A 26,902-nucleotide genomic window follows, 5' to 3' on the forward strand; every position below is an offset into this window, starting at 1 on the left:
TGTTTATCCCTGCCACCACACCAGATTTGTACTGAAGACTACAAGCTGTATAGCTGGACAGATTAATGTGTATAACAATATTACTATCTTTAGGCCACACCGATTTAGTTTCTTGGTTCACGGATTCGCTCGCTCCTATTTTTTGGGGAAAAAAATAAAAATAAAAATTACCACTCAGCAGATTTTCACCATTAATGAAACCATTCACCAACTTTCTGGTGTAGCAAATTGGCCTTTATATTATAAGCTCCTTAAAGTGTGGGTACCGCTGCTGTTACTGTACAAAAATAGTGTTTTTGTACTTTTTTCAAGCTGAAAACTTTTTTCTTTATGTTTTGGATTAGCCATTACCTTTATCCCAACCATTTCACGATTTTTATTTTTATTTCGCCCTCTCGCTCCATATTTTTTATGAAAAAATCCGTGAACCAAGAAATTAAATTGGTGTGGCCTTATTGACCAAGAAAATACCTAATCTACGCTGGACCACAACATGCTACTAGTTCTACAGATAAGAGATGCAATAAGGTGACACGAGTTAAGAACATTAGTACAAGGAAACTGTAGCTAGAAAGTTTATTGCAAAGTATATTGGGTAAAATAAGTGTAAGTACATTATATGGCCCAAGATTCCAATGGACTATTATTTCTCAATGTATGTCATCACCACTACATGTGCAATCAACTTAAAACCATTATAAGAATATAACCATATATCAAGATGATATTGTACAGAGATTATACAATGTTTGTCAATGTTGATACCGCACCATAAACCAACAAGAACAAAGTAAATCACCATGAAAATAGTAAATGATCTATGAGGAAAAGAAAATGACCATATCTTAGACAATTGTCTTCTCAAACTATTAAAATATTTCTTCATCACAAAATGAACTTGACATTGACTTATTCTATTATCTTTGTTTCTTAATTTTGCCATTCCAATTCAAGTAGCAACTGCATTTCTATGGATAACTTGAGGCAGACTTCTACCCATATCCATAATTAAGCAAACAGAGTCTCTCCATATACACATAAAAAGTACATTAGCAAGTAAAGCCTACTGTACATGTACTACATAATATCCATTCTGATTCATCTTCATATCTTCATCAGGGTCATGAAAGCCAACAGGTAAAAGCTAGGAGATATAATAATACATAATTTACATTTCTACCAACCTCCCTTTAGAATCCACTATTTCATATGAAAATTACAACACGGCAAAATAATTGAAAATGTGGAAGATCTGTGTGCATTGCAAAATTAATGCTTCCTTAAAGCTACATTGTATGTACTGTCCACCTGTTGGGAAAGGTCGCAGTCAAGTTTCTGGGACCACTGGTAATTTAACATCAGATTGAAAAATATATTAAATCTGACCAAACTTAACATGACTTATTCATTCTCTGCAAACAGACAACTGATTGTACATGCACAACACACGGTTTGAGACTTACCCTCTGTTCACGTCACATTCACTTAGGGACTAATGGTCCATGATTAACAACAATGTTACAATGGCCAAGGTACATGTAGGTTGTACAAACAAAAGAACTGAAACAGACTGGTTTCCTATTGTATTGTGTCATTCCAATTTCACATGAAAAAGCTTCCAGGAAAGGCACATAGATTCTCAACACCTAAAAAAAGGTGTTTAACCATCGATGCACTTCTGCACATGCTCTTCAAACTTGACCTGGTCGAAAAACTCCCTCTCACAGCGAGGGCACACCCTCCTGTCCTCCCCACAAAGATTCTCAACACCAAAAAAAAAGGTGTTTAACCATCGATGCACTTCTGCACATGCTCTTCAAACTTAACCTGGTCGAAAAACTCCCTCTCACAGCGAGGGCACACCCTCCTGTCCTCCCCGCCAGAACCGCTCTCTGCAGAATCCTGCCTCCCTCCGTCTGCACTGTCCACTGCTACCATCTGTGGGAGGTGGGCCTGGTTCAGCCATGGACCAGCCTGGTTAGTGTAAGGGTTGGGGGTCGTGGGGCTGCCACGAGCCATCAGGCCAGGCTGAAGTCCCATCTGCTGTGAGACAACCATAAAACTTGTTATCACCAAGCACAGTAGGGGCATCTTCTCTGGATAGTTTTAAAGAACGCTTACAGATAGATGTGCAAAAGTTAGGTGTGACGGATCGTTCAGTGTAATATAACCAGCTGCTGCTGCACCGCGTGCCTGCGAAGCTGGTGTGTTACGCCGAAGGGCGGTTATACCGGCTATATAGATACAGATACAGATACAGAATATGATAATATGAAATTAGTTGTGAAGAATCCAACATTTGTATATGCTGCCTTAAGCTATATCACTTGCAAATATCATCCAACAAAGTGAGTGTACCATTACAGAGTCAGTAAGCTTTCTGAGTTCTTTACTCCAAGGGCGCCTCATACTGTTTGTATGAGAGTTAAGAAAGGCACACCCTGAGTTAAGACAAAATGCCAATCGAAAAGGATTGAAACTCCCTCTGGTAGTGTAAAAATTGGGATTAAAAACACCTGTGGGTGGGCTGAGAATCAAACCCTTGACCTTGTGGTCATGGCAAGAGAAAACCATCAAACCACTTCACTGCACAAAGTAAAGCTTTGTAGTTAAGAGTCACTGTGGATACTCACAGGATTGGGGATGGCAACGTTGACCTGTCTGTTACATCCCATCCCAGGGATCCCATACAAGGCTGCAGCTGCAGGGCTCATCTGGAAAGCCTGAAACAGATTACAGTTGAGCATTTCTGTTGTCTCTCTTCAATACAAGAACTTTAAGGCATACATTTTACATCTGATATAAGAGGAAGAATCTGCACTTAAAAAAAGCTTGGAGGCGTTCTAACTTTGATATTAAAAAATATAGACGAGAGAATGCTTTAGTTAATACTTTTCTCAACTCAAATTGCTTCTTGACCTGATTTTATTCAAATAATTTTCCTTATGTCAGAACACAAAGAATCTGCAATATCAGAAGAAAAGCTGCTTGAAGGTGAGGACAGTTAGAAGTTTTTTGTCACCTCAATCTGCTGCTTGTATTGAGTCTTCTCATATCTCTCCCGTGACAGCATGCTGTTTAGGCTTTCACACTGAGGATGGGGAAAAGAAAGACATCAACATGATAGTCATTAGTGCGAGTACACTTCTTCTGGTAAATACAGATTAATTTCTCACCTCGGTTTTAGATAATTGCCAACATACTTCATCAGACATTGCATACCTCAGTACTGAGTTTGTTGATGAACTCCTGCATCTGCTTGAGTTTTGCTTCGTAGTCAGTTTTCTGGTTGTTTCTCTCCTGCTGCTCTGCCTCAAAGTCCTCCTTATAGAAGGCAGACTGGGCACTGATGGCTGCGTTCTCATCTACAGCACGCTGAAGCTCACTCTTCAGCTCATCCACCTTCCTCTGAAGGGCCTGTATGTCTCCTTGTGAACTGCCAAACTGACCCTGGTTTTAAAAAAAGAAGTTAGACTTACAAGATGCTTTTAGTGTCAAAAGTGTATAAAATAACAAGGCATTACTTCACTTATCATATTCAGCCTTTTTCCCCACCTTTCTTGAAATCATTGATTTTATTGAATTCTGTAATACATTATGTATACAATGCACGTGAACCATTTAGAAGTCCAAAATCATTCATATACATGTAGTATAGAATTGTAGTCCTTAAATCTCAACCTGATTCCTCAATAGCCCTTTATAACAATTACAATGCAACTGAACTTTCCACAACATTTGTGTTCTTAACCCTAGCTTCTCCCTACTGCTTAACTCCATGACCAACACAATTGTGGTGTCAAGAGGCTACCTTTGCAAAGGAGAAAGTCAAACTACAATTTTTTAGGTGCTATGTGTAGCGAGACTGAAAGCTGCCAAGGAGGACGTGGATCAACTCACCTGTGTTGAGCTCCCTGCTGATCGTCTCAATTTTTGAGAAAGTTGGAAGATCTGTGCCTCATACTCCTGCTTCTGAAGTTGTAGGGTTCTTTCTAGTTCCTTGACTTGCTGGTGAATATCCCTACTTCCCTGCATGGCAACAGCACAACCAAAAATGATTTCAAAGTATTATGATTTTAACAAAGATGGCTAATGAAAGATCCCAACCATTTGTGAAATACTTTGTGAAGTTCTTTGTTTTATAAACCGTCATGAATTTCTTTCTAATTCTGTCTAATGTGTATTTTCATGCCTTGCTGTGAGACTACATGTGGACCTTGGCCAAGCCTGCAGTATCAACTTTGGAACAGAGCCAAACCAGCCTTTCTATCATGCAAGTCTCATATGTTACACCATTTTTCACCTCACATCCTGCCACTACGCTATATTTAAATACACGTATCTGTGTACACACACAAGGACAATTAAATATATACAGACCAAAAACAATACCTCAGTTTTCATGGAGTTATTCAAATTTTGCCAACAAAATGCTGATGTGAGCATGCTAGCAGCAATAAGATCAAGAGCCATACCCCTTGTAACCTCCCATCCACATGGTCAGCCTTCTCCTGCTGTAAGGAATGTTTCTCCTGCTTCAGCTCATCGCTCATGCTCAGAACATTGTTCTGTAGTCTCTCATTCTCCAACCTGAATAACTCCAGCCAGGTGGACTTGATCTGGTCTGACTTCTGAAGGGCATTAACCTGAAACAAAACAGCGACAAGGAAGTGAAATACAAGCTGGAAAAGTAACACTTGAAACCAAACCAATGTGTTCACTTAAGAAGCAATGCCATTTAGACACTTTTCTTACACTGTTACTGTTAGAATTCTGGTAGAGTTAAAGTGAAAGTTCAATCTAGTTTGTATAGAACATGCAACAAGTATTACCTACAGCATTGTCTCCAGTTTTCGTGTTCTACTAATTGTTTGTGAGCCAATGTTGGCAAGTTGTTATATCTATCATTTTGATAAAACAACAATACAATTTCATCAATTCCATGACAACAAGTTTAGATTTTTTCAACAGATGACATCAAATTTCGTTCTGTCCCAATAAGCAAATTTCTGTCTAGGGACGGAGGGACGAGTCCTGACTCTTGGAGTGAGCCCTGATTAGTAATAATATTATAAGACCACAATCTCTTTCTGTAACCTTTTATTACACATGCTGTGGAGTTCAATCATAAATGTATACAAAATGTGAAGACTCCCTGTTTGTACCTTTTCTAACAGTTGTTCAGCTTGCACCTTCCCATCACTGCTGCTGGCATCCCTGATGGCCTCCTTCATCATCTTTATCTCCTCATCTTTCTGTGCTAACTGTTCTCTCACTGACTTTAGTAAGTCATCACTGTTTTGGGCAGACTGAAAAAATGATGCTGGTGTTACATGTTATATGTTGCATGGTGTTGGTTCATGAAAGTTCATTCCAAATGTAACTGCCAGTTGGATTTGCTCAAACTACAACATGCAAGAATACATTAATATTTGATATGGTGTTGCATATATCTTGTGTGGGAATATCATTGTAGTTGACAAATCTTTTGCTTTCCAGATGTTATACCGGGTAATGAACTTTTTCATCTTTTATTCATCCAAGGACCTTATGGCAAAGTGCATAACTACAAGAAATGAAATGTAAAGTCTGAAGATGTTTCATGAACACCTAAATGGGATAGTTTTGAAAGGTTACATTACTATTACATTACAAAAGTAACCCATTACCTTTCTAAACAAATACACGTTCCTAATTAATTACAAGTACCTATCATCCCATGATTGTCATCCATAACCAATTATGTGTGATTGAATCTGTGGTTTAACTAAACAGCAATTCTGTAATACACACAAAACAATTATAGCTTCCTTTGGCCAAAACTGACAAAATAATCTAATAAAACTTGACAATGTTTCCTTGAAAAGTCAATGAACTTTCAGCTGAACGTTGGCCACAGTAAAACACAATAGAAAGGGTGAGATCATACTATTTAAAGATATGCCTTGACAGGGGATGAAAGGGAACATGCACCCCCAGGGCCAATGGCGTGGTAATGAAGTACACTGGAAGTAATGGTGACAACTAACAACATTCCTGTCTTCCATTACAGAAAGTTTAAACATTGCAGAAGTGCTAGTGTTTATTCCTGTGTTGATGCTATATCATCAGTATATGTTAAAAATTATGAAACAACATTTTCGTGTTCAATCATTACATGTAATAGCTCTACAAAATTAGCTGAAAATTATACAACATGAAACAAAAGTTTGCAAACATAATCAAAGTTTGGAAAAGATTACAATTTTCCCAACTCACCATGAAGTTTCTCATATCCTGTCCTCTGTCCTTCAAGACTTGGTCCAAGTGTCTTTTCAAGTGAGAGTTTTCCCTGACCAGATCATCAAACACTTCTTTAGACACGCCTGGTCCTGGTGTAATAAGACTCTCCAGCTTCTTCCCAGACATCTTACCGAATCTGATGAGGGGACAGAAAGAGTTGCAAGTAACCATACATTAAAATTAGTTTTGAAGCTTTAGCAGTTGTTTTGAAGCTCACTGATATCAGGATGAAATATTTATAAGATGTTTCAACCAGAGGTGGGATTTTTTATTACCTGGAACTTCAAACTTGATACACCACCATTTACGTAATCAACCAATCAATCCAGCAATTGTTTCTAAAAAAAAGAGGATTCTGAAATTATGAAAGGTTGAGATATCTTCCTGATAAAGAAGCAGATTATATCTCCTAAATGGTTGTAAACAAGTATTTCTTGACTGTATGGAGAAGACCAACTATTAGGGCAAGCACCATACAAGCAAAATATCTAAGTGTACATGTTGTTATAATATTCATGTCTAACCTGTCCTGTGCCCTCTTCAGTAACAACTCATACTGGTTAGCTCTGGTTTTGTATCTCTTGGTCTCCTGTTGTTGTTCATGTAACAGAAGGACAAACTGTTCCAACTGAGACTTGTCCAACTGAGACTTCTCCTTTTGCTGTTCCTTCAGCTGATTATTCTCATTCTGAAGGTGCTTGGCAAATATTATCAACTCCTGTAATAGACAAGGCAAATGCAAACAATTAATGGTTTGATGCTGTAACAACAGAGTTACAAACTGAAAAATAAAACATAGAGTATAATATAATCAAACATCAATAGCTTAATCACACCATTATAATAGTAAATAAGTAGATTATAAGTAGAAAACCAATTTTTCTATACAATATTACCTTTTGTGAGAGTGTGTCATATTACCTCTTTTCTACATTGCTGCTTCTGGTACTTTTCTCAAATTATAGCATACAACTTATCATATATATTATATACATATATGACTTTTCCCTTTACTCTTCAAGTTTAAGTTTAAGTCTTTTACAATTCAAAGTTTTATAAATCCAAGTTTATTAAAATAATTTTTTTATGAAGGACATCTTACCTTGACTTTCTCTGGAGCGACGGTTGTTTGTGATTCTGCCATGTTGTCCCTATCCCTTTGGCTTTTAACTTGAGATAGATGAACAACTTTAACAAGAACTTGTGAGGTCTTTGCCTGTCTTGAAGTCAGATACAAATAGATTTGTCCTGACTTTTCTGTTGTCCACATAAGAGAAGGGACAAAAAATATGAAAAATTACTGATACAACATTATGGCTGGCTAATCTTAAATTTCTAGAAACTCAACGAGCACAAACTACTAATTAAAAGTAGTTTATAAACTGAAATAGATTTTGACAAATCAGCCACAACAATTATGATCTTAGGATGGGCTGAAAATATGATTGTCCTGACTAAGTTCAACTCTCAACTGTCAAAATTGTACTTTAAAACCACATTACATTAGACTCTATGATAAGTAATAATTATAAAACACTACTGCTAGCTGCTCTAGCACAATTCTATTGAAAGCTTCTTGTCCTGATTTTAGTTTTATATAAATTTTGAATAGCTTCCCACAGCCACGTTTACACAGCTGTATTGTGTCACGTTAATAATACAAATATTAACACATTTCACGACAACAAAGGAACTGATCAAAATTTCCATCGAATTTGCTTCCCAGTATAACACAATCATCCGAATTACGTATTACGAGTGCTACAGTAACTAGTACTTTGCCACAAAATTACAAATCATGTCAAGATCTGGAGTTGAGTAGAGTCAAGTTGAAAATAGTCAAGTTCTTATATCCAAATTATTAACACAATGATACGAAACCTTTACAAACTCACCTGAAACCAAGAATGTGGCGTTGTTGGAATAAAGTAGCGAGGAAATGACGATTGGTAAAAAAGATGGCTATTTTAAATGCAAGTGGTTTTTCAACTTTTTGTGAAAGACGGAACAAAACGCCACGCAATCTAAACCCCGAAGAAACGCCAAGTAGCGACCTCGTAAAAGCGAAATTTCGTCATCTAGAGGACCCCTAGTTCCTACAGAAACGGAAATAGGTACGTTCTATATTCAGAAATCTTCTATAGACTGTCCAATCTCGATGTATTTCGGGACTTTCCATGGCCAACCCTCCGAAATCGTGACGAACCGGGATTTCCGGGTGTGTAGGGGAATCCCCTGACGTCAACAACTCATGCGTACTCTTCGTTCTCGTTCCCAAAATTGACACTACCAAACTTGGGAACGAGAAAGAACACGGTATCTGTGACGTCAACACAAATGTTTTCTTTCCCCCTGCCCGCCATAGCTGCCAGTTGAACGGACGAGGAACATTCTGGACAAAATGACATAACTGACCAGGAGTAACGTGACAAGCGACCAATTAAGCGCCACCGCATGCCTTAAAATCCTGCTTAAATCGGGAGAAGCCTTGGAAGTGGTGTGGTTGTGTTGGAAAGAGAGATTCTTGCGAAGTTTGACAGTGCACTGCATAGCATGACACTTTGACGAAACTCAACTGTTGGCTGAGATTTGGAAAGTTAATGCGCTACTATATGCCCTGTATGCATCATCAGGTGGTGATTGTGAGTTGGCAGAAGTTTCTGGAACATTCAGGACGAACACAGCCTGACAGAGTTGTCTCAGAGACCAGCTGCTGGGTAGATTATTTATAGTGAACTTAGAGTACTCTATCTATGCAGAGCATCTTGTTTGCACTGCATGAGCAGACGGCATTGCAATTGTTGTTAGTGTTAAAAGTTCAGTTCAAAGTCGACTTGTGTTTTCAAGCAGCGTTTTTACAATCTAGGGGAGGTGTAGTACAAAACTTTCTATCTACGGATCTGTGGCAAGTTGTTTTGTAATACATTCACATCTTTAAATCCTTGTAAGAGCTTGTAACGGCCATGACCTCTCAGATGTTGCATCCTAAAATGCTTTACATTACGTTACATATGCGTAAGTAGTACTGCATGGTACGACCTAGTATTGCTGATGGCCGAAGTGTGTACAGGTTCCTATGTTTTCTATTCTCGTATGCCCTGTACACCTTCCTTGTGATTGCTGCCATAGTATGCATGCTGGCGTATGATGTTCTGCGTCGCTATGTCGGCAGAGAGAACCTGTTGAGAGTGCTAGCTTCTGGTCTGAACGAAGATTTAGGAGACCAACAAACAGTTCGTCACAGCGGCGGGGAGGTTACCATCATACCCAGGCAACGAACGCCGCTGAACAGGGACAGATCTGAAGAAGACTCTACCACATCATCCAGCGCTGATGCTAGAACTAGCTGTTCGAACGACGATTTAGCAAACGACGAGCAGAGAGTGACCAGAAGAAAAGGAGGTGGAAGGACGTCAGAGGAAGAAAGTTGTAACACAGACAGGGCAAGGTACAGCAAGGACATCAGATACCTTGAGATTGAAGTTGATACAGCAGATTATCACAGGTCTGTAGGTAAAGGTAGTTCAGAAGGTGATCCTACAGAAGACTACTGTATTGGAGACATTGAAGTCACGGAGAACATGGCAGTAGCCACAAATGGCACCATGTTCTGCTGGGGTGCAGCCCGGAATGGGGAGCTCGGACTGGGAGGTATCGAGGAAGATGTCATCCTAGCACCGAAGGAGCAACCATTTGGGGCAACAAAGGCAATGAGGTAATAATTGTCAAATTAAGCTACTAGTAGAACTTTCAAGCTTGCCATCTATGCGAAAAGAAGATAGACCAAAACTGAAACTTCAAAATTAGAATCCACTTTCACTTTTGATTACCTATAGACTGTTGACCTAACGTTATACAAAGACTTTGTTTCTACTACTTTTTATTAGATTGATTATTGGAAACTTTAATGTGACTTGATTGTCTTGCAGGTGATGTGATTGTGTCGTAACTTAGGAATCGGTCTCTATATTATAACTTAATGGCCATACTGGAAAGATATTGGAATAAGCTATTTCATGATCAGTGCATACACATGACTCAGTGTTTCGTACGTAGGTAACAGCTATTTGCTCTTTAGTACGTGTAGACATGCAATTCAGACATGGCACTTAAGGTTGTTGGAACCCTCTCCAGGGAAGTGAGCTGTGGACGGCAGCACACGGTGTTTGTACTGGCAGAAGGAACTGTCTACACTTGTGGCTCCAACGACTACGGACAACTGGGCCAGGACAAGGGGCACAAGAGGCCAAGTAAGAACCGCTGACCAGGGGGGAACGTTTAGCAGTTTACTTAGAGGTCAAGTGCACCACAAGACAGTATTTTTAGCAGATACTGAGGTTGACATTTAAGTCTAGATATTCTAGTCCAGAGCATTCTATTTTGTCAGCTGTGTTTGTCATGGCTTCTTGACATAGATACAGGATTACAAATGTATCTCCAGCTCTCAAATATATCTGTACCCTCATTGTTAGGGGGGTATATCTATCTAGAACATGGCCACTACCCCTCAGCCAATCAGAGCCCTTCAATTACTGTATTTATATCCCCATGGTGCAGAAAAATATGGTACTATGAAAAAGTGTGGTACTATCAACTCATTTGCATTAACCGAACCACACGTTTTTGATAATAAGTACCACGCTTTTTTCAAAGTACAATACTTTTTCTGTTCCACTTGTCGGCTTATACACTGTGCTAATTGCCTACGGGATTAGAGAATTTAAAGGGATCAATACAAAGTATTATATATTTCTCTGTTATGATGTCAAGCCATATTGTTCTTGAACATGTGATTGTCAGTAATACCAGCATTTGAGCCCAACTTCTGTGCACACATATGCAGCTGTAATCACAGCCCTGGATACGCAGAGCATACAGCAGGTGTCCTGCGGAGACTATCACAACCTGGTGGTCAACGACAAATACCAAGTCTTCTCCTGGGGGTATGATGACTGTGGACAGCTCGGACACACGCTTGAGGCAGGGGGCAATAACTCAAGAAGGCCCAGGTGGGTGTGCTAGCTATGGACTGTCTGGTTCCACTCACATGTCATTGGTGTAGTGAAACAAGGTCTATCTACCTTTCAAAAACCATGAACACATTACACAGCATGTCCATATCACAAGGGATCAAAATTTGAAGGTTAACTGCCATACCATAGCTGCTTGGAGACCCACTGTTGAAATTGACCTTCATTTTCCCATCCAACGCTACCCACTAACCAAATATCAGAAGGATCCATCCACAGCATTCACAGACACACACGTATGCACACTCACATGCACGTACGGCTACGCGCACACATATCCTTTTTCGTAAATACAATTTAAAGTCTGCTTTGAATATAATTCTGTACATTGGCTTAGAGTCCTTCCTCTGAGATGCTAGCTATGGCCTGAAATTGCTAGCTGTAGACTGAGGCCGAGTGTTGTAACATATTCTATGTTGTTGTAAGCTGCTTTGTTTCTGATCACTATCTCTCCCTCTCTATGTATAGCCCTTTTTTTCAGCATTAACTCTTGATTAGAAGATTTGCAAAAAAATGCCTTGCTAACTAGCAGTGCATCTTTGTGCCTGAACTTTACACTGCCAATATTTTATGGTCTTATAAGTCCAAAATGACAAATAAGATCTTCCATATGGTTTCACCTGTGGTTGTGTTTAGGGGAGAAACTGATGATGACCCTGACCTAGAGGTCATTCATAATTCTGAACCCAGGTGAGGAGCATGATGGGAATGGCATCCATCTAGTTCATGGCTTAGTTCATTATTGATAATCTTAGAAATGTGCTTATTGGTCTGCTTTTGGGGTTGTACTAATTTTTTTTACAAGATCATCTTCTTAGGCCAACTAGACTTGAGCTGAGGAGAAAAAATGTGCTTACAAAGACTACAAAGAGCATGTGATTTTGTGGTTTGTAGTAACCGCTTTTTTTAAAAGACGATTTTCTCAGACCAACTATATTATGCTTGAGCTGAGCAGTGGGATGTCTAAAAGAAAAAATGTTTTTATTCTTATTTTTTAAATATCTTTTGCACATTACATTGCCTATGCATTTCTGCTTTGGCTCTTGACTTCTGTCTTTTATTTCTTCTTCTTTTATCCTGCGGCACTGCCATTGACATACCATATAAGTGATTGCATTAGACATTTACCGCTCTACTCTAATGTTCATGACTGTATTTTCCTTATACAACGTAGTGTAGTACATGCTTATGGTACACTCGTTTTACTTCTTATAGATATCAATACATGAGTTTCTGATGAAGTTGTTTTCTCCCATGACAGGATGGTGAAAGAGTTGTCAAGCTTGCAGATAGTGCAGGTGGCCTGTGGAGGCAAACACTCCCTGGCTCTGTCCAATGGTAAGAATATTAACTTTTATGGTGTTGTTGTGTGAGTGCATACAGTGAATTTCATCTGTAGCTTTTTACACACTGTATCAGTATTAGATAATGATCTGGTCAAAGAACTGAAAGGTTGGTGTGCCAAATAACAATTTCTCAAGCAATTGGATATGATTTTGGAAATGGTCAGACGTTTCAGGTAGCACCCAGTGCCTTTCTTCAGCAACACACTGCCTGTACGTGTGTCCTGGAACCAGTTTGGTGATCTGTTTGATACCTGTGTGTATTCACCACCTTCACAAATTCACACTGAGACACTCGATTTGATTTTGCAAAACCTGGGAGAAAATGGTGTTTGCAGCTGATTTAAGTTCACTGATAAAACGGGGGTAGGTGGACAGAAGACAGAGCAAGCCTCTTCACGATGGTATTAAGTTTGTGGTAAAGAGGACATCAGGAAAGCTGAGAACATAAAACCACCACATTAACATTTCAGTGTTTACAGTATTAAAGCTATTGCTGAGATTGTGGAGATATACATTTAATTGTTTTTCTGTGTGTTAAACAAAAGGTAAATTTGCCACAACACTTCTGCAATTGTTTCTTCATACTAGATGGAAGGATATTTTCTTGGGGAAACAACTCCCATGGCCAGCTGGGCATAGGCTCCACCAAGAACCAGCCCAAACCCCAGGAGCTGACTAGCTTGACTGGCATCCCTTTCTGCCAGATTGTAGCAGGAGGCTCTCATAGCTTCGTCCTCTCCAAGTCTGGGGCTGTCTTTGGGTTTGGCAGGAACACGTAAGACGGATTAAATACTATACAAAGTTTTACTCCTTAGAAAAAGAGTCATATAACAAAAAGATGGCACTTTAGTAGTCAGGCATGGTGTTTGTTGTCTTGCTTTGTCAGAATGACACTTTGATGTATAAAGTTGACTTGTATTTTGTTTCATTGTGTTCTGAATGCAGTTTATTACCCAGTTGAAAATCTTGCTGTATCTTTTTTCATGCACAGATTCGGACAACTTGGTCTTGGGGACACAGGAGGTAAGAAATTGCTTTTTTGTCTCCTATGGAAAATTTTCTTGCTGTAATTTTACAAGCACCTTTCATTCGTTTGTATTGTTTATGTTGAGTACTAATTGAATGTACAAAAACCTGACAGGTTGTATACTCAATTTTTCTCTCCTCTAGATCGAAAGTACCCTACACACGTTAAATCCCTGCGGTCCCTGAAAGTGACCCACATATCGTGTGGGGAGGAACACACGGCAGTTTTGACTCTAGATGGCGGTGTCCTGACATTTGGGGCAGGCAGCTATGGCCAGCTGGGCCACAATAGTAACAACCATGAAGCTCTACCCAGGAAAGTGTTTGAGCTGATGGGGTTAGAGGTCACACAGCTTGCTTGTGGCAGGTAAGGAAATTAGGCTGGTAAGAACAAATAGAAGCCAAGCATTGCACTGAAGGCATTCTTCTGATTTGGAATTAAGCTAATGAAGAATTGGCATTGTAAACTTATTCTAAGTTTTACCTTTTTCTGAGGCAGATCTTGATTTCTTGCTAAGCAATATCTGAAATATAATATTTTGTGAAGGTATAGGGCAGTCAAATGTTTTGAGTTGCTAAGCATTTCAAGTATGATTCTATACACAGTAATAGCTTTTGTGAACTCCTAGTACATAGCTATCATAGTCTTCAAGAGTCTTGCTACGGATATGAATATTCTTTTTATGATTTCAGAATGCACACTATGGCATATGTGGAATCATCAGGGAGAATCTATTCCTTTGGTCTTGGTGGGAATGGTCAGTTGGGTAGCAAAGGTACCACAAACTGTAACACTCCCATCACTGTGGACGGGCCATTCGTGCCCTTTGCAGGGGACAATAGCCTTGGTGAGTACCAGTAACAGACTAATGCAGGTTATTGACTTTTAGCATGGTTTTTATTGCAGACCAATTGTGCTTTCTTTGATATACATAAAATGTGTTTTTGTCCAACAGCTGACACATTCATATCCCTGTAGTGAGGGTGAAGATTTTATTAGCAAATGGACTTTGCTTGTCTTGAGAAGAACAGAATAAGATCAGATGACTTGCAATAGGAATAAGCACCATCAGGCCCCGGGTAAACCTGTCCTTGGTGCTGAAAATACCTTCAAGTGACATCTGCATGTTACAACTGGCAGTAAGCAGGATTTTTGTGATTTCCAAGACAAGAAGAAGAGAAGAAGTACTTACCTACATTTTTGACTGCACATTCCTGTCTTTGTCAAGGTGTTTTTGTGGACTATTTGGCTATGTTGAATTTTAGTTGTGTAGGAAATCACAGTTCAATCCTGCTTTGCAATGAAATGTCAGTAGTACTTTTTCATATAAACTTGTTTTTTTCTTCTTCCCCAAGAAGAGCAGTGTTATGTAGTGCAGGCCATCACTGCAGGAGGAGACCAGGCCTTTGCCTTAGCAAGCAAACTCCAGGTCAGTCATTGTAGCCTAAGAAATTCCCATTCCCATCAATGATTATTTATTGCACTTCTTTATAATAGACCTGTCATACATGTACATCACAAAATCATCAACACTGTATTTATGATATATATATGTTATGTTTGAGGACAAAATAGCAAACCTTGCTTATCAAGATTGTAGAAGTTGAAAAGAACAACATATTATGCCCATGTCAGTGTGTAAGGAATGAGTATTTGGGGCAGTGTAACTTTATCATGATATGCTTATACATGTAGTATGTTTTGTCTACTTCTTTGTTGCCAATTTATGCCAATTTTCAGTTATGATTTACCAATAGTATGTATTTTTTGTTAATCTTGTAGCCAACTAACGTGAGATTTATTTAAACACTCCAGGGTACCCCAAAACCATTGGACTTCAGAGAAGCCCCCCGGCACAGACAGATCCTCTGCCTTAGTAATGAGATTATCGACACATGGTCCCAGGTTCCCTCTGGTGCCAAACTGTCTCCCGACATCTCCAGGGACATCCACAAGGTCTTCTCTTCTGCAGCTTGTCTCAATGGATCTTTCCTGCATAGGTGAAGAGTCTGTCATTGTAATTGTACCTCCCTTTTATCAACAGGGTTACTGTCTTTGTGTTTGCACATACCGCTGTTCGTTTGATGGAGTCGTACTAATTTTTGTATTGTCAGTAGTTATTGATGTTCTGGGACCCTACCAGTAGTATTTATTTAATGGAGCACATGTACTTACATTAGCATAATAGTACTGATCGTCCAACAGGATGACAAGGACAAGAAGAAGTAGACAATACTAGCAATAGTGAATACACCTGAGTGTTTTGCAGACATTTTGCAGTGCATGCATGTTGTGCAGTATCCAAGCTGTATTTTGTTGTGTGTTACAAGACAAGGAAATTGGGCTTAAAGTCTGATCATGCCTTCATAAGTTATTCAGCCACACAGAACAACTGTACCGTAAGTTTAATTAAGGCATAAGAAAAGCCTTCAAGTCCTACATTATGACACTTTTATAGTTTCAAATAAAAAAAAGTGTAAGATCGAGGCTTATGATTGGATTATTTGTTTGCATTTTTATTTAAGTGATAGTTGTAATAATTAATATGTAATTATTTTTTTCCTGCAGTAACCATTTCTACTGTAGCTCAAGGAATCCAGGGGTTGACATAGGTGAAGCAAGAGCAGCTTTCTACAGATTAGGGGAAACTGTAAACAAGGATGTACTACAGACGGTATGTGTATATCAATGTTAAGGAAAAAGATTTTTTTTAAATGTATCATTGCCATCTTTGGCATGTAGTAGATTTGACATTTAACACATCTCCATGACTAGGTACAATTACATCAAAACTGAATTTTCTTTAGGAGATGTTTAGCAGTGACATAGCAGTGGCAAAAAAATTGATATCAATGAAATAACCTCATTTGCACATCAAACATGTACATACTGTTATCTCGAAAGTTTGTACTGACAGAATACAGAGATGATCATGTTTTTTGTTAGTTTTATCTAATAATAATTCCAAAAGTCTTCATATGTACATAAATTCTTGCTTTCCTTTTTTTCAGATATACAAAAGTATGACAGAAACGCTGCTAAAATCCTTACCACAGTCCCCTCCTGACATAGAAGCCCTAAGACTCTATCTCCTGCTGCCTTTGATGCATTTCTTTGACCAAGGCACCTGTGCACAGTACCTCCACGTACCAGGACATCTCGGCTGCCGCATGACAAAATTGGAGGGGGCTGCAGGGAAAATTATAGGTGAGGGATTTGAGTTTGTTTCTTAAGATTTTTGACTTACCAGATATGCTTCACCTTTGCTGGCTCTCATCTCAGCATGATGTACAATAAAACACTTTGTCCTCAAGCATACGAAATATGCAAGTATTAGTAAGAATAACAAAACCTTAAATGTGTCCTTAGTAATTAGGTAGTGAAATTAAGCATATTCTCTCCATAGCTGCATCGGATATTTCAAGTTGAATATATCACATAAGTTACAAATTCAGATTTGAGACTATGTTTATGTTTTGGTATATACATGTATTAGTGATATGCTATTGATTTTTTGTCAAAATATGATTATTGGGAATTCATATATTAAAATGCATGAGAAATTCTCTTCTAACATAATAGCTGTGCTTAAATGCAGGTTTCTTAAAAATGTTGTGTTCATGTTGTAAAAGTTCATGTATTTTTCATTTCTTGTTAGAAATCTGGTTGAGTCATGAAGCTTTCCGTGATCTGTATCACCGCATGCTGCATACGTACAAGTACATTGCTGTGATGGTTATCACCAAACTAAGAACTGTGGATATTGTTGAGGTACGTATTTAGCAGTAGCAAATGTTATCATTATAGTATTGCAATTTAGCAGGGCTGTCCCTAGGACCTGTTCCTCCATTCTGTGACAGAAATTTACTTGTTGGGACTAGAAACATTTCACCCTACCTAACAATAAATCTGAACTTTGTGTTGACATAAAACGGATGAAAATGTATTTTTTTACATCCAAACAATGAATTGGATGGAAAAATATAAAGCTGTAGACAGCCTATAGTGTAGTAAGGTAAACTATGTAGTATTTCTTTGAAGGATTTCAAACAAGCCAAGGAGAGGAAATTTTTTTTTAAACTGGTCTGTTTTGGAAAAGAGGAAAAACAACAAATACATCTTGTAGCAGAGTAACTCTTTTAAAGAGCTATGAGTGCTTTAGATCTTTGTAGTGATATCAAATGTACTGAGTCTGAAGTATACTTTTACTGTACAGTCTTAAGTGTGATGTTCTATACAACAGGCTACCTCTCTCTCGGGTGACCTGAATTATTCTTTGAAGGTGTTGGAAAGGCTGAACAGGGTAAGGAAGATTATCATGTCTTAAGTTTGCTCTTTCTTTTTCCGATAAAGATGATTTCAAAATAGTCATGTTATACACTACAATTAATATAATACGTTATATTTGGGAGGGCTAATTGCCAGTACACATGCATGTGATGTGGTCATAAATGTACAATAGACTTGATACATATGAAATTACAAGCTTGAAGGCATTAAGACTGAAGAGAAGAGTTCGCCCCATTTCCCATACTGCTTTGTAACTCTAATCCAATCCCACAAACAAAAATGGCACAGCTGAACGTGTAAGGCATGGTTGTGTATTGAGAATTGCAGAAACACAAACTGACAGACAGACAGACAGATACTATTAGACAGTGGGACAGACAAGCCAAGAAAGTCTACACTTCATCGGGGTTCAGTAAAAGTGGCAAACTATCTGAGACCAGTGTTTAACATGATTTCCACTTTTTTTTTATTGCCGATACCTCTGAAGGTAAACAGTCAGCATGAAATAGTACCTCACGAGCAGTTCTACATCAGTGAGATCAACGGCACAGTGGACATCAAACGGGACTATCTCATGTGGCTGCAGCAAAACCGAGGATACAACAATCTCCCGGCGGTGCGTGGACCGCATGTATGTGTCTGTTATCTGTTGTTTGTAAGGCTAGAGACTGCTATATGTCTACAGGGTAAGCACGTAAAAAAAATAAAGTTCATTTCACAGCCTACCCTTAATATGGTGTCTGCAGTTTTACCATTTATATATACCGGTAATGGATTTTTCCCACCCTGTTCTAACACAGTTTCCAAGTGAGAGATCCCTTGCTCATACAATGTAACATCATTGGTATGGTCATCAACATCCAATTTCTCTGCTTGTAATGTTGTTATAGAGTAACAGCATTGATACAGAAACATCCCTATGTATGATGTTTTGGACACTTCAGCTTGACAGTCTTATATAGATTGGAACAATAAGGAACTACATGACATTGCATACGTGAGCCTCGGTGACCTAACTTGACCTTTCCTCCTCTAACAGGATGCTGAAGGTCGACAAGAGGAGGTATGAATCTTGTCTCGACTGTGCTGCTTTGTTCTGTCCGACAAGTTGAATAGAGTTTGAACTGCATGTCACCTGCTGTTTATGATTAACAGTGGTTATATGTGTTGTATTGGTTGGAACGTTTGTTGTGGCGTTTGCATGTCACGAATGCAACAGTTACTGTTACAGTAATTTGCTCTGTTTCATTTCAGTTTGAAGAATTGCTGCCCATCAATTAGTCACTGTCGTTTCTTAATACTCTGTTGCACGTATCTTACCAGATGCCAATCTGATAATAGGTTGTGCCATTTCTAACTTGTATCACCCCGTAATGCATAATGTTGTGAACATGTGTTGTGCTGCAAGATATTTTCTCAAGTTCACTTTGGAATACCACCAACATGTGTGTCATACACATTCTCATACATGTACATGTACATGTTGTTTTGCTATATATATATATATATATATATATATATGCAAGAATTGTTTGATTTCCTGTCCTTAAGTTTAAGTAACCATGAATTTGTTCTGTTTTTTTGCACCTCTGCAGGATATCTACTTCTGCAGTTTTCCCTTTGTGTTTGATGCTCAGGCTAAGACAGAGCTTCTCCAAACAGATGCCTTTCTACAGATGCAGGTAGTATGATGATGCATTTTACCGGCACTGACTCATTTCATTATCAATTTACTGGATGGATAGGCAATATTATAACAATTGATTGAGTTGAAAACTAGTTTGATAACAGAAATTGACAGTAGTTATTGATTAGTAAGTAAATTGATATTACAAAAAAAGCCAATATGGATTTGTGGGATCTTCTTTGACTGTGCTTGATGACTATCCACCTGACCAAGATGGTGTTCTATACTTCCCTGAAAGAAAAATACTGTAAATGTTGAAATTTTCATGTGGTAACCTCTTGACAGGGAACTCAAACCACCGCAAAAAAGTTTTTTTTAACTCTGCTCACCCTTGTTTCAAACGCAAACTAGAAACCATGGCCACTGCCAAAACTTCATTTTTTCCTACCGGGAAATTAACTCCCTGTGAACTTAAAGGCATTATGTTACAGTACCAGGTAACATGATCATGAAATTATGAAGAAACTCAATGCTTTTTTTTTGCAGCTGGCAGTTGAGGAGGTGCAGGCTCGTAACTTCCAGAGCCTGTTCCTGCCCATCGACCCAGTCAACCCCTACCTGGTGCTGATCGTGTCCAGGGAGAACCTGGTACAGGACACACTGAACCAACTGATGAAACAGTCCAGCCCTGATCTCAAGAAACCACTGAAGGTGGGAGGACTCACCTAATAGCTTCATAGAATCTCCTGAATATTTTATTTGAACACCTGATACTAGGGGTGGGTACCGGTACAGAAACTGCAGGTCCAGGTCTGGTTCAGGTCCAGAGGATCAGGTCCAGGTCCGGACCTGGAAGTATTAGACTGACACCGGTGTTTTGAAATCCTACAACGCTAACTGCACCTGTACGATTGACTGTCAAACTTGGTAGACATGGCTATAAACTATAATCTGCTTCGCTCTTGTTATTTTCTTCCACCTGCAAGCGCCAAAACGTGTGAATGCCTGAACAAATAATCTTTTAATTTTCTAAAAGGTCCAACATCAGGTCCACCTACTTTTTTCAGGTCCGGTTTTTCTGGACCGGTCCAATAAGAAAAACCGGTTTTGTACCGGTACACTGTACCGATACCCAGCCCTACCTGATACTGTAAATGCATTTAAGTTCTCTGGGATTTAATTTCGCGGTAGCGGGAAAAAGGACTTTTCGCGGTGGATTTAAGTTCGCGGTAACACCATAGACTGCGGTCTAATACCTTAATAGTAAAATATTCGCGGTGGTTTTAAGTTCGTGGTGAAGTGGTCACCGCGAAAACTGCGAACATTAATCCACCGCGAACATTTCTGCATTTACAGTAGTATAAACGTGTGATAGATACAATCATATAGTTCGACCAGTCTTGTACCTTTGACCATTTAGCACCCTTTTGCAATAAGTGAGACACTGGAAGTTAAGTATATTGGTGCTACTGTAAGTTTCCTTCTAGCTTTCATGCTGTTGTATTACATTACGTACATTCTTTAGAAGCATGGCAGAAGGGTCATGCTTTACTCTACACTTTATATCCAGGTGATCTTTATTGGAGAGGAGGCAATAGATGCAGGTGGTCTGAAAAAGGTATGAGTTATCACTTTTTGTAACAACCATAAGATTGCAGACAAACATACAAAAAAATATTCTCTTTTTAATTCATTTCCACTTGACTTGTTATTCTCTGAAACAGACCACTCAGTTCTATTATGAAACAGTACTTAGTACTTTTTTTTCTTGCTAGGAATTCTTCTTGTTGATCATCCGAGAGGTGATGGACCCCAAGTTTGGTATGTTCCGATACTACGAGGAGACCCAATCAGTGTGGTTCCATGACAGGGTAAGGGTCATCTCATACAAATACAATATGTCACCAGCTGTAACTAAGCTCATGCAGTAACTGTTATTGTTTGAAGTTTGTAAGACTTGACACTGCACATTTGGTGTATGAATCGTAGTATTCCTATATTAAAGGTTCAGTTTGTTTGTTTGTTTATTCTTTATTTAACCAGGGTAAAGCATGTCGCCTGACGGCGTTTTTCAAAGCCCCCTGGGGGGAGAACCCCGAACATAAATCATACATTAAGTTCAACAGAACCAAATCAACTTCAATAACATAATCATACATAACGTTCTATGAAACCAAATTACTTAGGTAACATAAACATAAAGATTGTACAAAGTCAGATTTAACTTTACTATCATAACCTCCCTACAATTTTGATGTCACATTTGTATTAGTCTTTCCAATGTAGACGGTGACCAAATATTTGAAAGGTTGCTCATGCAAACTCAAAGAGTGTTACAAAAATCATTTATGTAAGATGGATAAATATGTCGTGCAGACACCACATAAAGTGGACGTTTTTAAACATTTTGTACGTTCTGTTTTGTTTTAAATCATACTTTTATACCCGATGCACCTTATGTATGATATGATATTCGAATCCTAAAGTCAAGGTCAACACACATTTGGTTGGTCATTGGTTGCTCAGGGATTGCCATATGGTGGAAAGAGAGCCTTATAGTCAGTTAAGAACAGGGCTCTAGCCAGCGTCCGTTTTTCCGTCAATTGACGGAAATTTGCTGCGTGTGACGGAAAAGTTTTTAAACCAATCCGTCAACCTTGACGCACAAAAATCCTTGGTGGAAGGTACAGGCAGCTTGGGGACGCTGTCCACAGTCGGAAGCCACACACTGTTTGTTTTGCTATTGTTATGATTGTTGACTTTAGTGTGTCGGCGCCCTTTCGCATACGATAATCTCATTAAAAACCCGTTTTTCAAGGTGTCAGTTCCGTCTTTCTAACTTAATTTTCGCGGTTTTCGCGACAATGGCAATTGGCTGACGGAAAAAAAATTCGAGCTGGCTAGAGCCCTGGTTAAGAAGTAGGGAAAAATTAACAGAATAATTATCCCTTTGTGTCTTTTCTTTTCATCTAGTCATTTGAAGAGAGCTCCATGTTCTTCTTGATCGGCGTACTTTGTGGCCTTGCCATCTACAACTCCACCATCATAGACCTGCACTTCCCACTTGCACTGTACAAGAAACTGATGAAAAGGTACATATCATAAGCTCAAATCTATCAAATAGCTTAGAATTAGATTTAAAAGAGATATTATTTTTGGCATAAACTTGCAATAAAGTTATTATTATCAATGTTTCAGTACAAAGCACAGAAACTATCCTACGCGATATATATTTACTTGATTCTGTATTGTATTACAATATACATGTCAATTTTTTATGGGGCATAAGTGGCAACTCTAAAGACATGCAGAAAAATCATTGTCAGTATATAATCAATTGTATGCCATAAACAAGAGAGCACATGTGTTATGATGCAAAAGGCACAGAATGACTAAGACAGTCACCATAAAATGCCATATGTCAATCATTTTACATGTAAATGATGTTAGACTCAGTGTACCAGAAAAATAAACAATCAAGCCAGACCTCTGTTCCATGTCGTGTTCTTTAGGAACGTAACCTTGGATGACCTGAAACAGATCCAGCCAGATGTGGGCAGGGGTCTGGAACAGCTGCTGGGTTACAATGAGGATGACTTCGAGGATGTCTTCTGTTTGAATTTCACAGTAAGTTTCTCCTCATGGGATGTTCTATTGTATCATACAGGTGATTAGAGCTGCGTATCATTTGTAAAAGAACCAGCCTCTGCTACATGAATACAATGCTTAAAGCTGACATGCATGCTGCACCAAAGGACAGCTGTATACAACTTGACCAACACAAATACAGAATCTGATGTGTTGGATCAGAATTCAGATGGAAAATCATTAGCAGGGTAGCTGAGATTATGATGGATTAATTTGGTGTCTTTAATTCATGAATCTTATTATTTTGTACATTATAAGCATTACTATTTTTCCCAAATATTTGTACAAGTGGAAGTTACTGTTCCTACATTGTTCTTCCCCAGATTGCTTGTGAATACTATGGCAGCATTGAGACAGTGGAACTGGTAAAGGATGGCAACAACATTCCTGTCACCAAGGAAAACAGGTTTCTGTCAATTCTATCAGTTTTGTTACAGAGGAGCACATGATTTTGGAATTGACTTACAAATATATGACTGTTCAAATATTGTACCCTTTTTAGTACTTTCCATACCAAGTAATAATTTGTGCTGAAGAATATAATGTACTTTCATTCATTCATTGATTTTGAGGAATTTTTCAGAAAAGTGTAGAATTCATCATAGTATGAAAAGTATGAAGAACAGTCCTCACCTTGTATCTTCTTGTTTTCCAGGGAAGAGTATGTGAATGCCTACGTGGAACATGTACTGAACAAGTCAGTACAGAATCAGTTTGATGCCTTTGGGACTGGCTTCCACAAAGTGTGTGGAGGAAAAGTACTGGTAGGTCACTTTAAGAAACATAAAATGGTAGATTGAAACCTCCCAAATGAGAAGTGATAACTGTTCCTAAGATTTGAAAGTTTGTGCTCTGTAAGTTCCATTTATCTGGGTTGTTTGCTATTGTCTATTTTTGCCGGTGCTTAGCACCTGCTATGAGACGGGAGAAGCGGTTGACAATGTATGGATGCATGGATGCATGGATGGATGGATGGATGCATGGATCGGTCACTTTAACCAAATAGCCCTTCTATACGTGCTATTGCGTAATCGAGCCAGCGTGGCCGAGCGGTCTACAGCACGGTACCTATCTTCCGTAGATCGTAGGTTCGAACCCCACTTGCTAAATTTTTTTTTTCTTTGTTAGACAAAATCTCATGTAGTGTTTTTTTAATAGAAGAAAGACCAATTCAGTAATTCGATGTTTAAAAACTCTTTTTTCGTGTGATTTTATTTAACATCCAGGCTTTGTCCAAAATACGCACCGGCCAGCTTTTTTCAGAAGCTTTCTTGTTTGAGTCTCAATATACATGTAGCATCAGTAGAAAATATAGACTGATGCACAGCACAGAAGAAAAGTGGATCAAGGATGAACTTTGCAACAGACCTAAGTCAGCTGACAGATAAACTACATGAAGTATGCCATGTGGCAGAGGCTGCCATGGATAGGACTGATTTAGCCATAGCCTCAGCTGTAGGTCAATTAGCTATCTTATCTTTGTTGACCAAAGGTAATATTGATAATGTTTATATTGTCATAATTTTATAATAAGTGCTCGGGTTGCCTTGGCAACGTGTATTAGACTGATAGTCACCCTGATATTTATGCTAATCATATTTCTGGTTGAGTTCATAGTCAATTGTGTAAGATTTGTATACCCTTACATGACATATGTTTTTTCTAGGAGTTATTTCACCCCAAAGAGCTGATGGCCATGGTGTGTGGGAATGAGAACTATGACTGGGATGAACTAGAGAAGAATGTGGAGTACAAGGGTGTGTACCACAAGAACCACCCCACAATACTCATGTTCTGGGACATCTTCCACCAGATGACACTGGAAGAAAAAAAGAAATTCCTTTGTGAGTACACAAGCATTATTTGATTGTTTTGTAATTTAGTATGAATGTCAGTGCTTCTGTACTGTAACTTTGTTAATTTGGAATCTACAGCTCAAGGGATTGATCTTTCATTTTAAGAAATAACTGCAGAATATATTGTTTCAATTGCAAACTTAAAACACTGCAAAAACTTGCTCTGCTTCCTATGGTAAAATACCCAGGAAAATACTAGTAATTTACAATATTTGGAACATTTGATGACCTATAACAAATGTGACTGCATCCTAAGAGTAAAAAAGAATCAAAACATTCTTAATGTTTTTCCACTTCCCTTTAGTGTTCCTGACTGGATGTGATAAGATCCCTATCCTGGGTATGAAGGCTCTGAAGATCTACATCCAGCCCACCATGGGAGGGGACACCTTCCTCCCTGCTGCTCACACCTGCTTCAACCTGCTGGACTTACCCATGTACAAGAGCAGGGAGGTACTCAGGGTCAAACTCATGCAGGCCATAGAGAACACATCAGGCTTTGGTCTGGTGTAGACAGGTGTTGTTTTTCTTCTTTTTGTTTTTTGTTCTCAAGTTTGTTCACTTATTGTTTGTCAAAGATTTAGTACCAGTAGCACCCATGACACATAGTTTGATATGCTTGGTAAAAAAAAGCAGAATGGGTACTACGCCCATTTACATCTGCATGTTATATACTGAGCAAGACCCCTCGAGGGACATTGCACTCACCTTTCTTTAAAATGATGCATACAATGTGAGTTAAAATAATATATCATGCCAACCTCTGCATAGAGTGCTTAGTTGTCAATATCCTAATGAGTAAGTGTGAGAAATCAACGCACTAAGCATCGGATCATTTTCTAGATGATCTATTTTCACCTTGTTCCCATCTTTAGAAGTAAGGGGACATACTAACTTGTTACTTCACATATTGTGATTTGCACATTATCCAGAATTATAGAAAGAATATTATATGTTTTGTACTAGATTGTAGCAAAAAGGTTTTTGTTAAGATTTAGAATAGCAGCGGAGATGGTGTCATTTATTTGAAGGAGGAATGGTTTTGGTGCAATCCTTCAATTCTAAAAAATGGTGTGTCAAGAACTTTGAAGGCCTGACACTGGTGTATCAGATTCTGATCAGACAAAGCTGTTATTGCCATTGGCTTCATACTATGAGCTAGAATTCTGCATTAACTCTTACACATCTTTATTTAGATTTGTCACAATGGAAGTGGTGGAAGTCGTAATGAGCACAATATTAAGAAAGTGGTACTGTGTATTGTAAAGGAGCATGGTACTGGAATGCATTCACACTGGTAAGCACCTACATGCACATGTAGTGCTTATATTACAAATGTATGAGACACAGAATGGTTTAGCACTTCCAGTTTCTGAACCAGGGTCTCTGAAAAATTAAGGTTGTGTTCGTAGACCAAAGAATGTTGGCGCCTTGTAATCTATTCTATATTCAAATAAAGTTTGCAGGGGCAAGCACTTTTACAGACTGGCATTGTCGTGAGACATTTCTTTTCATTAAGGCTATAATGTCAATAGTCAGGGCATGCTAGCTGAGCAAATGGAAATTGCGTTTAACTTATTAGATATGAAGTACAAAATGTGCTATGATTATACCTCATTAACTCGACCTTGTTCAGGGAGAGTACCATATGCAGTATTCCTGGGAATCGCTAGATGGTGCACACATACAAAGAAAAGAACAGCAAAGCATGATGGGACCTCACGTGATGACGCCCCTACCCAACCATCATTTCCTTTTGTGCTTCGTATGAGGTATAATTCTGATTATACTTTAGA

At 38.6% G+C, this 26,902-nt stretch overlaps 2 protein-coding genes across 11 annotated transcripts; one reads left to right on the top strand and one right to left on the bottom strand.

Moving 5' to 3' along the window:
• Positions 1-562: 562 nt before the first annotated feature.
• LOC118412521 (putative uncharacterized protein DDB_G0271606) lies at positions 563-17,550 on the bottom strand. 4 transcript variants are annotated; one of them, XM_035815414.1, is made up of 12 exons: positions 8,178-8,499; positions 7,385-7,539; positions 6,807-7,000; positions 6,259-6,418; positions 5,166-5,309; positions 4,476-4,646; positions 3,901-4,029; positions 3,223-3,450; positions 3,023-3,091; positions 2,634-2,723; positions 1,864-2,043; positions 563-1,738 (listed from the first exon to the last, which is right to left on the bottom strand). In XM_035815414.1, exons 2-12 carry the CDS (start codon positions 7,424-7,426, stop codon positions 1,661-1,663), a joined length of 1,485 nt encoding a protein of 494 aa, XP_035671307.1. In that variant the 5' UTR covers positions 7,427-7,539; positions 8,178-8,499; the 3' UTR covers positions 563-1,660. The 4 variants fall into 4 exon arrangements, with proteins under 4 accessions (XP_035671307.1, XP_035671310.1, XP_035671309.1 ...); XM_035815417.1 differs by having other exon boundaries at positions 563-2,040; positions 8,178-8,500; XM_035815416.1 differs by having other exon boundaries at positions 563-2,043; positions 7,385-7,452.
• Positions 9,092-26,591, top strand: LOC118412520 (probable E3 ubiquitin-protein ligase HERC4). Of its 7 annotated transcripts, none has more exons than XR_004830777.1 (28): positions 9,092-9,997; positions 10,417-10,532; positions 11,126-11,291; positions 11,949-12,002; positions 12,574-12,650; positions 13,247-13,433; positions 13,650-13,681; positions 13,829-14,051; positions 14,378-14,532; positions 15,041-15,114; positions 15,501-15,685; positions 16,254-16,359; positions 16,697-16,892; positions 17,344-17,456; positions 17,929-17,988; positions 18,463-18,606; positions 19,015-19,038; positions 19,571-19,657; positions 20,149-20,313; positions 21,173-21,220; positions 21,378-21,473; positions 22,576-22,694; positions 23,115-23,229; positions 23,574-23,656; positions 23,906-24,014; positions 24,917-25,094; positions 25,411-26,151; positions 26,198-26,591. XR_004830777.1 is itself a non-coding variant. In XM_035815413.1 (27 exons), the coding sequence occupies exons 1-27, from the start codon at positions 9,312-9,314 to the stop codon at positions 25,617-25,619; spliced, it is 3,807 nt and encodes a 1,268-aa protein (XP_035671306.1). In that variant the 5' UTR covers positions 9,092-9,311; the 3' UTR covers positions 25,620-26,591. The 7 variants fall into 7 exon arrangements, 1 of the variants encoding a protein (XP_035671306.1); XR_004830779.1 differs by having other exon boundaries at positions 18,463-18,591; XR_004830778.1 differs by having other exon boundaries at positions 15,044-15,114.
• Positions 26,592-26,902: the final 311 nt, after the last annotated feature.

The sequence above is a fragment of the Branchiostoma floridae genome, chromosome 3 (assembly GCF_000003815.2).
Source record: "Branchiostoma floridae strain S238N-H82 chromosome 3, Bfl_VNyyK, whole genome shotgun sequence".
NCBI classification, from domain to species: Eukaryota; Metazoa; Chordata; class Leptocardii; order Amphioxiformes; family Branchiostomatidae; genus Branchiostoma; species Branchiostoma floridae.

Excerpts from the sequence above, each read along its gene's own strand:
- LOC118412521 (XM_035815416.1), bottom strand. The coding sequence starts at position 7,426 with ATGGCAGAATCACAAACAACCGTCGCTCCAGAGAAAGTCAAG. Across the intron at positions 6,419-6,806 it reads CTGAAGAGGGCACAGGACAG|ATTCGGTAAGATGTCTGGGA; the intron begins GTTAGACATGAA and ends TCCCCTCATCAG. Across the intron at positions 3,092-3,222 it reads TCAACAAACTCAGTACTGAG|TGTGAAAGCCTAAACAGCAT; the intron begins GTATGCAATGTC and ends CCCCATCCTCAG.
- LOC118412520 (XM_035815413.1), top strand. The coding sequence starts at position 9,312 with ATGGTACGACCTAGTATTGCTGATGGCCGAAGTGTGTACAGGTTCCTA. Across the intron at positions 17,457-17,928 it reads GAACTGTGGATATTGTTGAG|GCTACCTCTCTCTCGGGTGA; the intron begins GTACGTATTTAG and ends TCTATACAACAG. Across the intron at positions 19,658-20,148 it reads ATGCCTTTCTACAGATGCAG|CTGGCAGTTGAGGAGGTGCA; the intron begins GTAGTATGATGA and ends TTTTTTTTGCAG.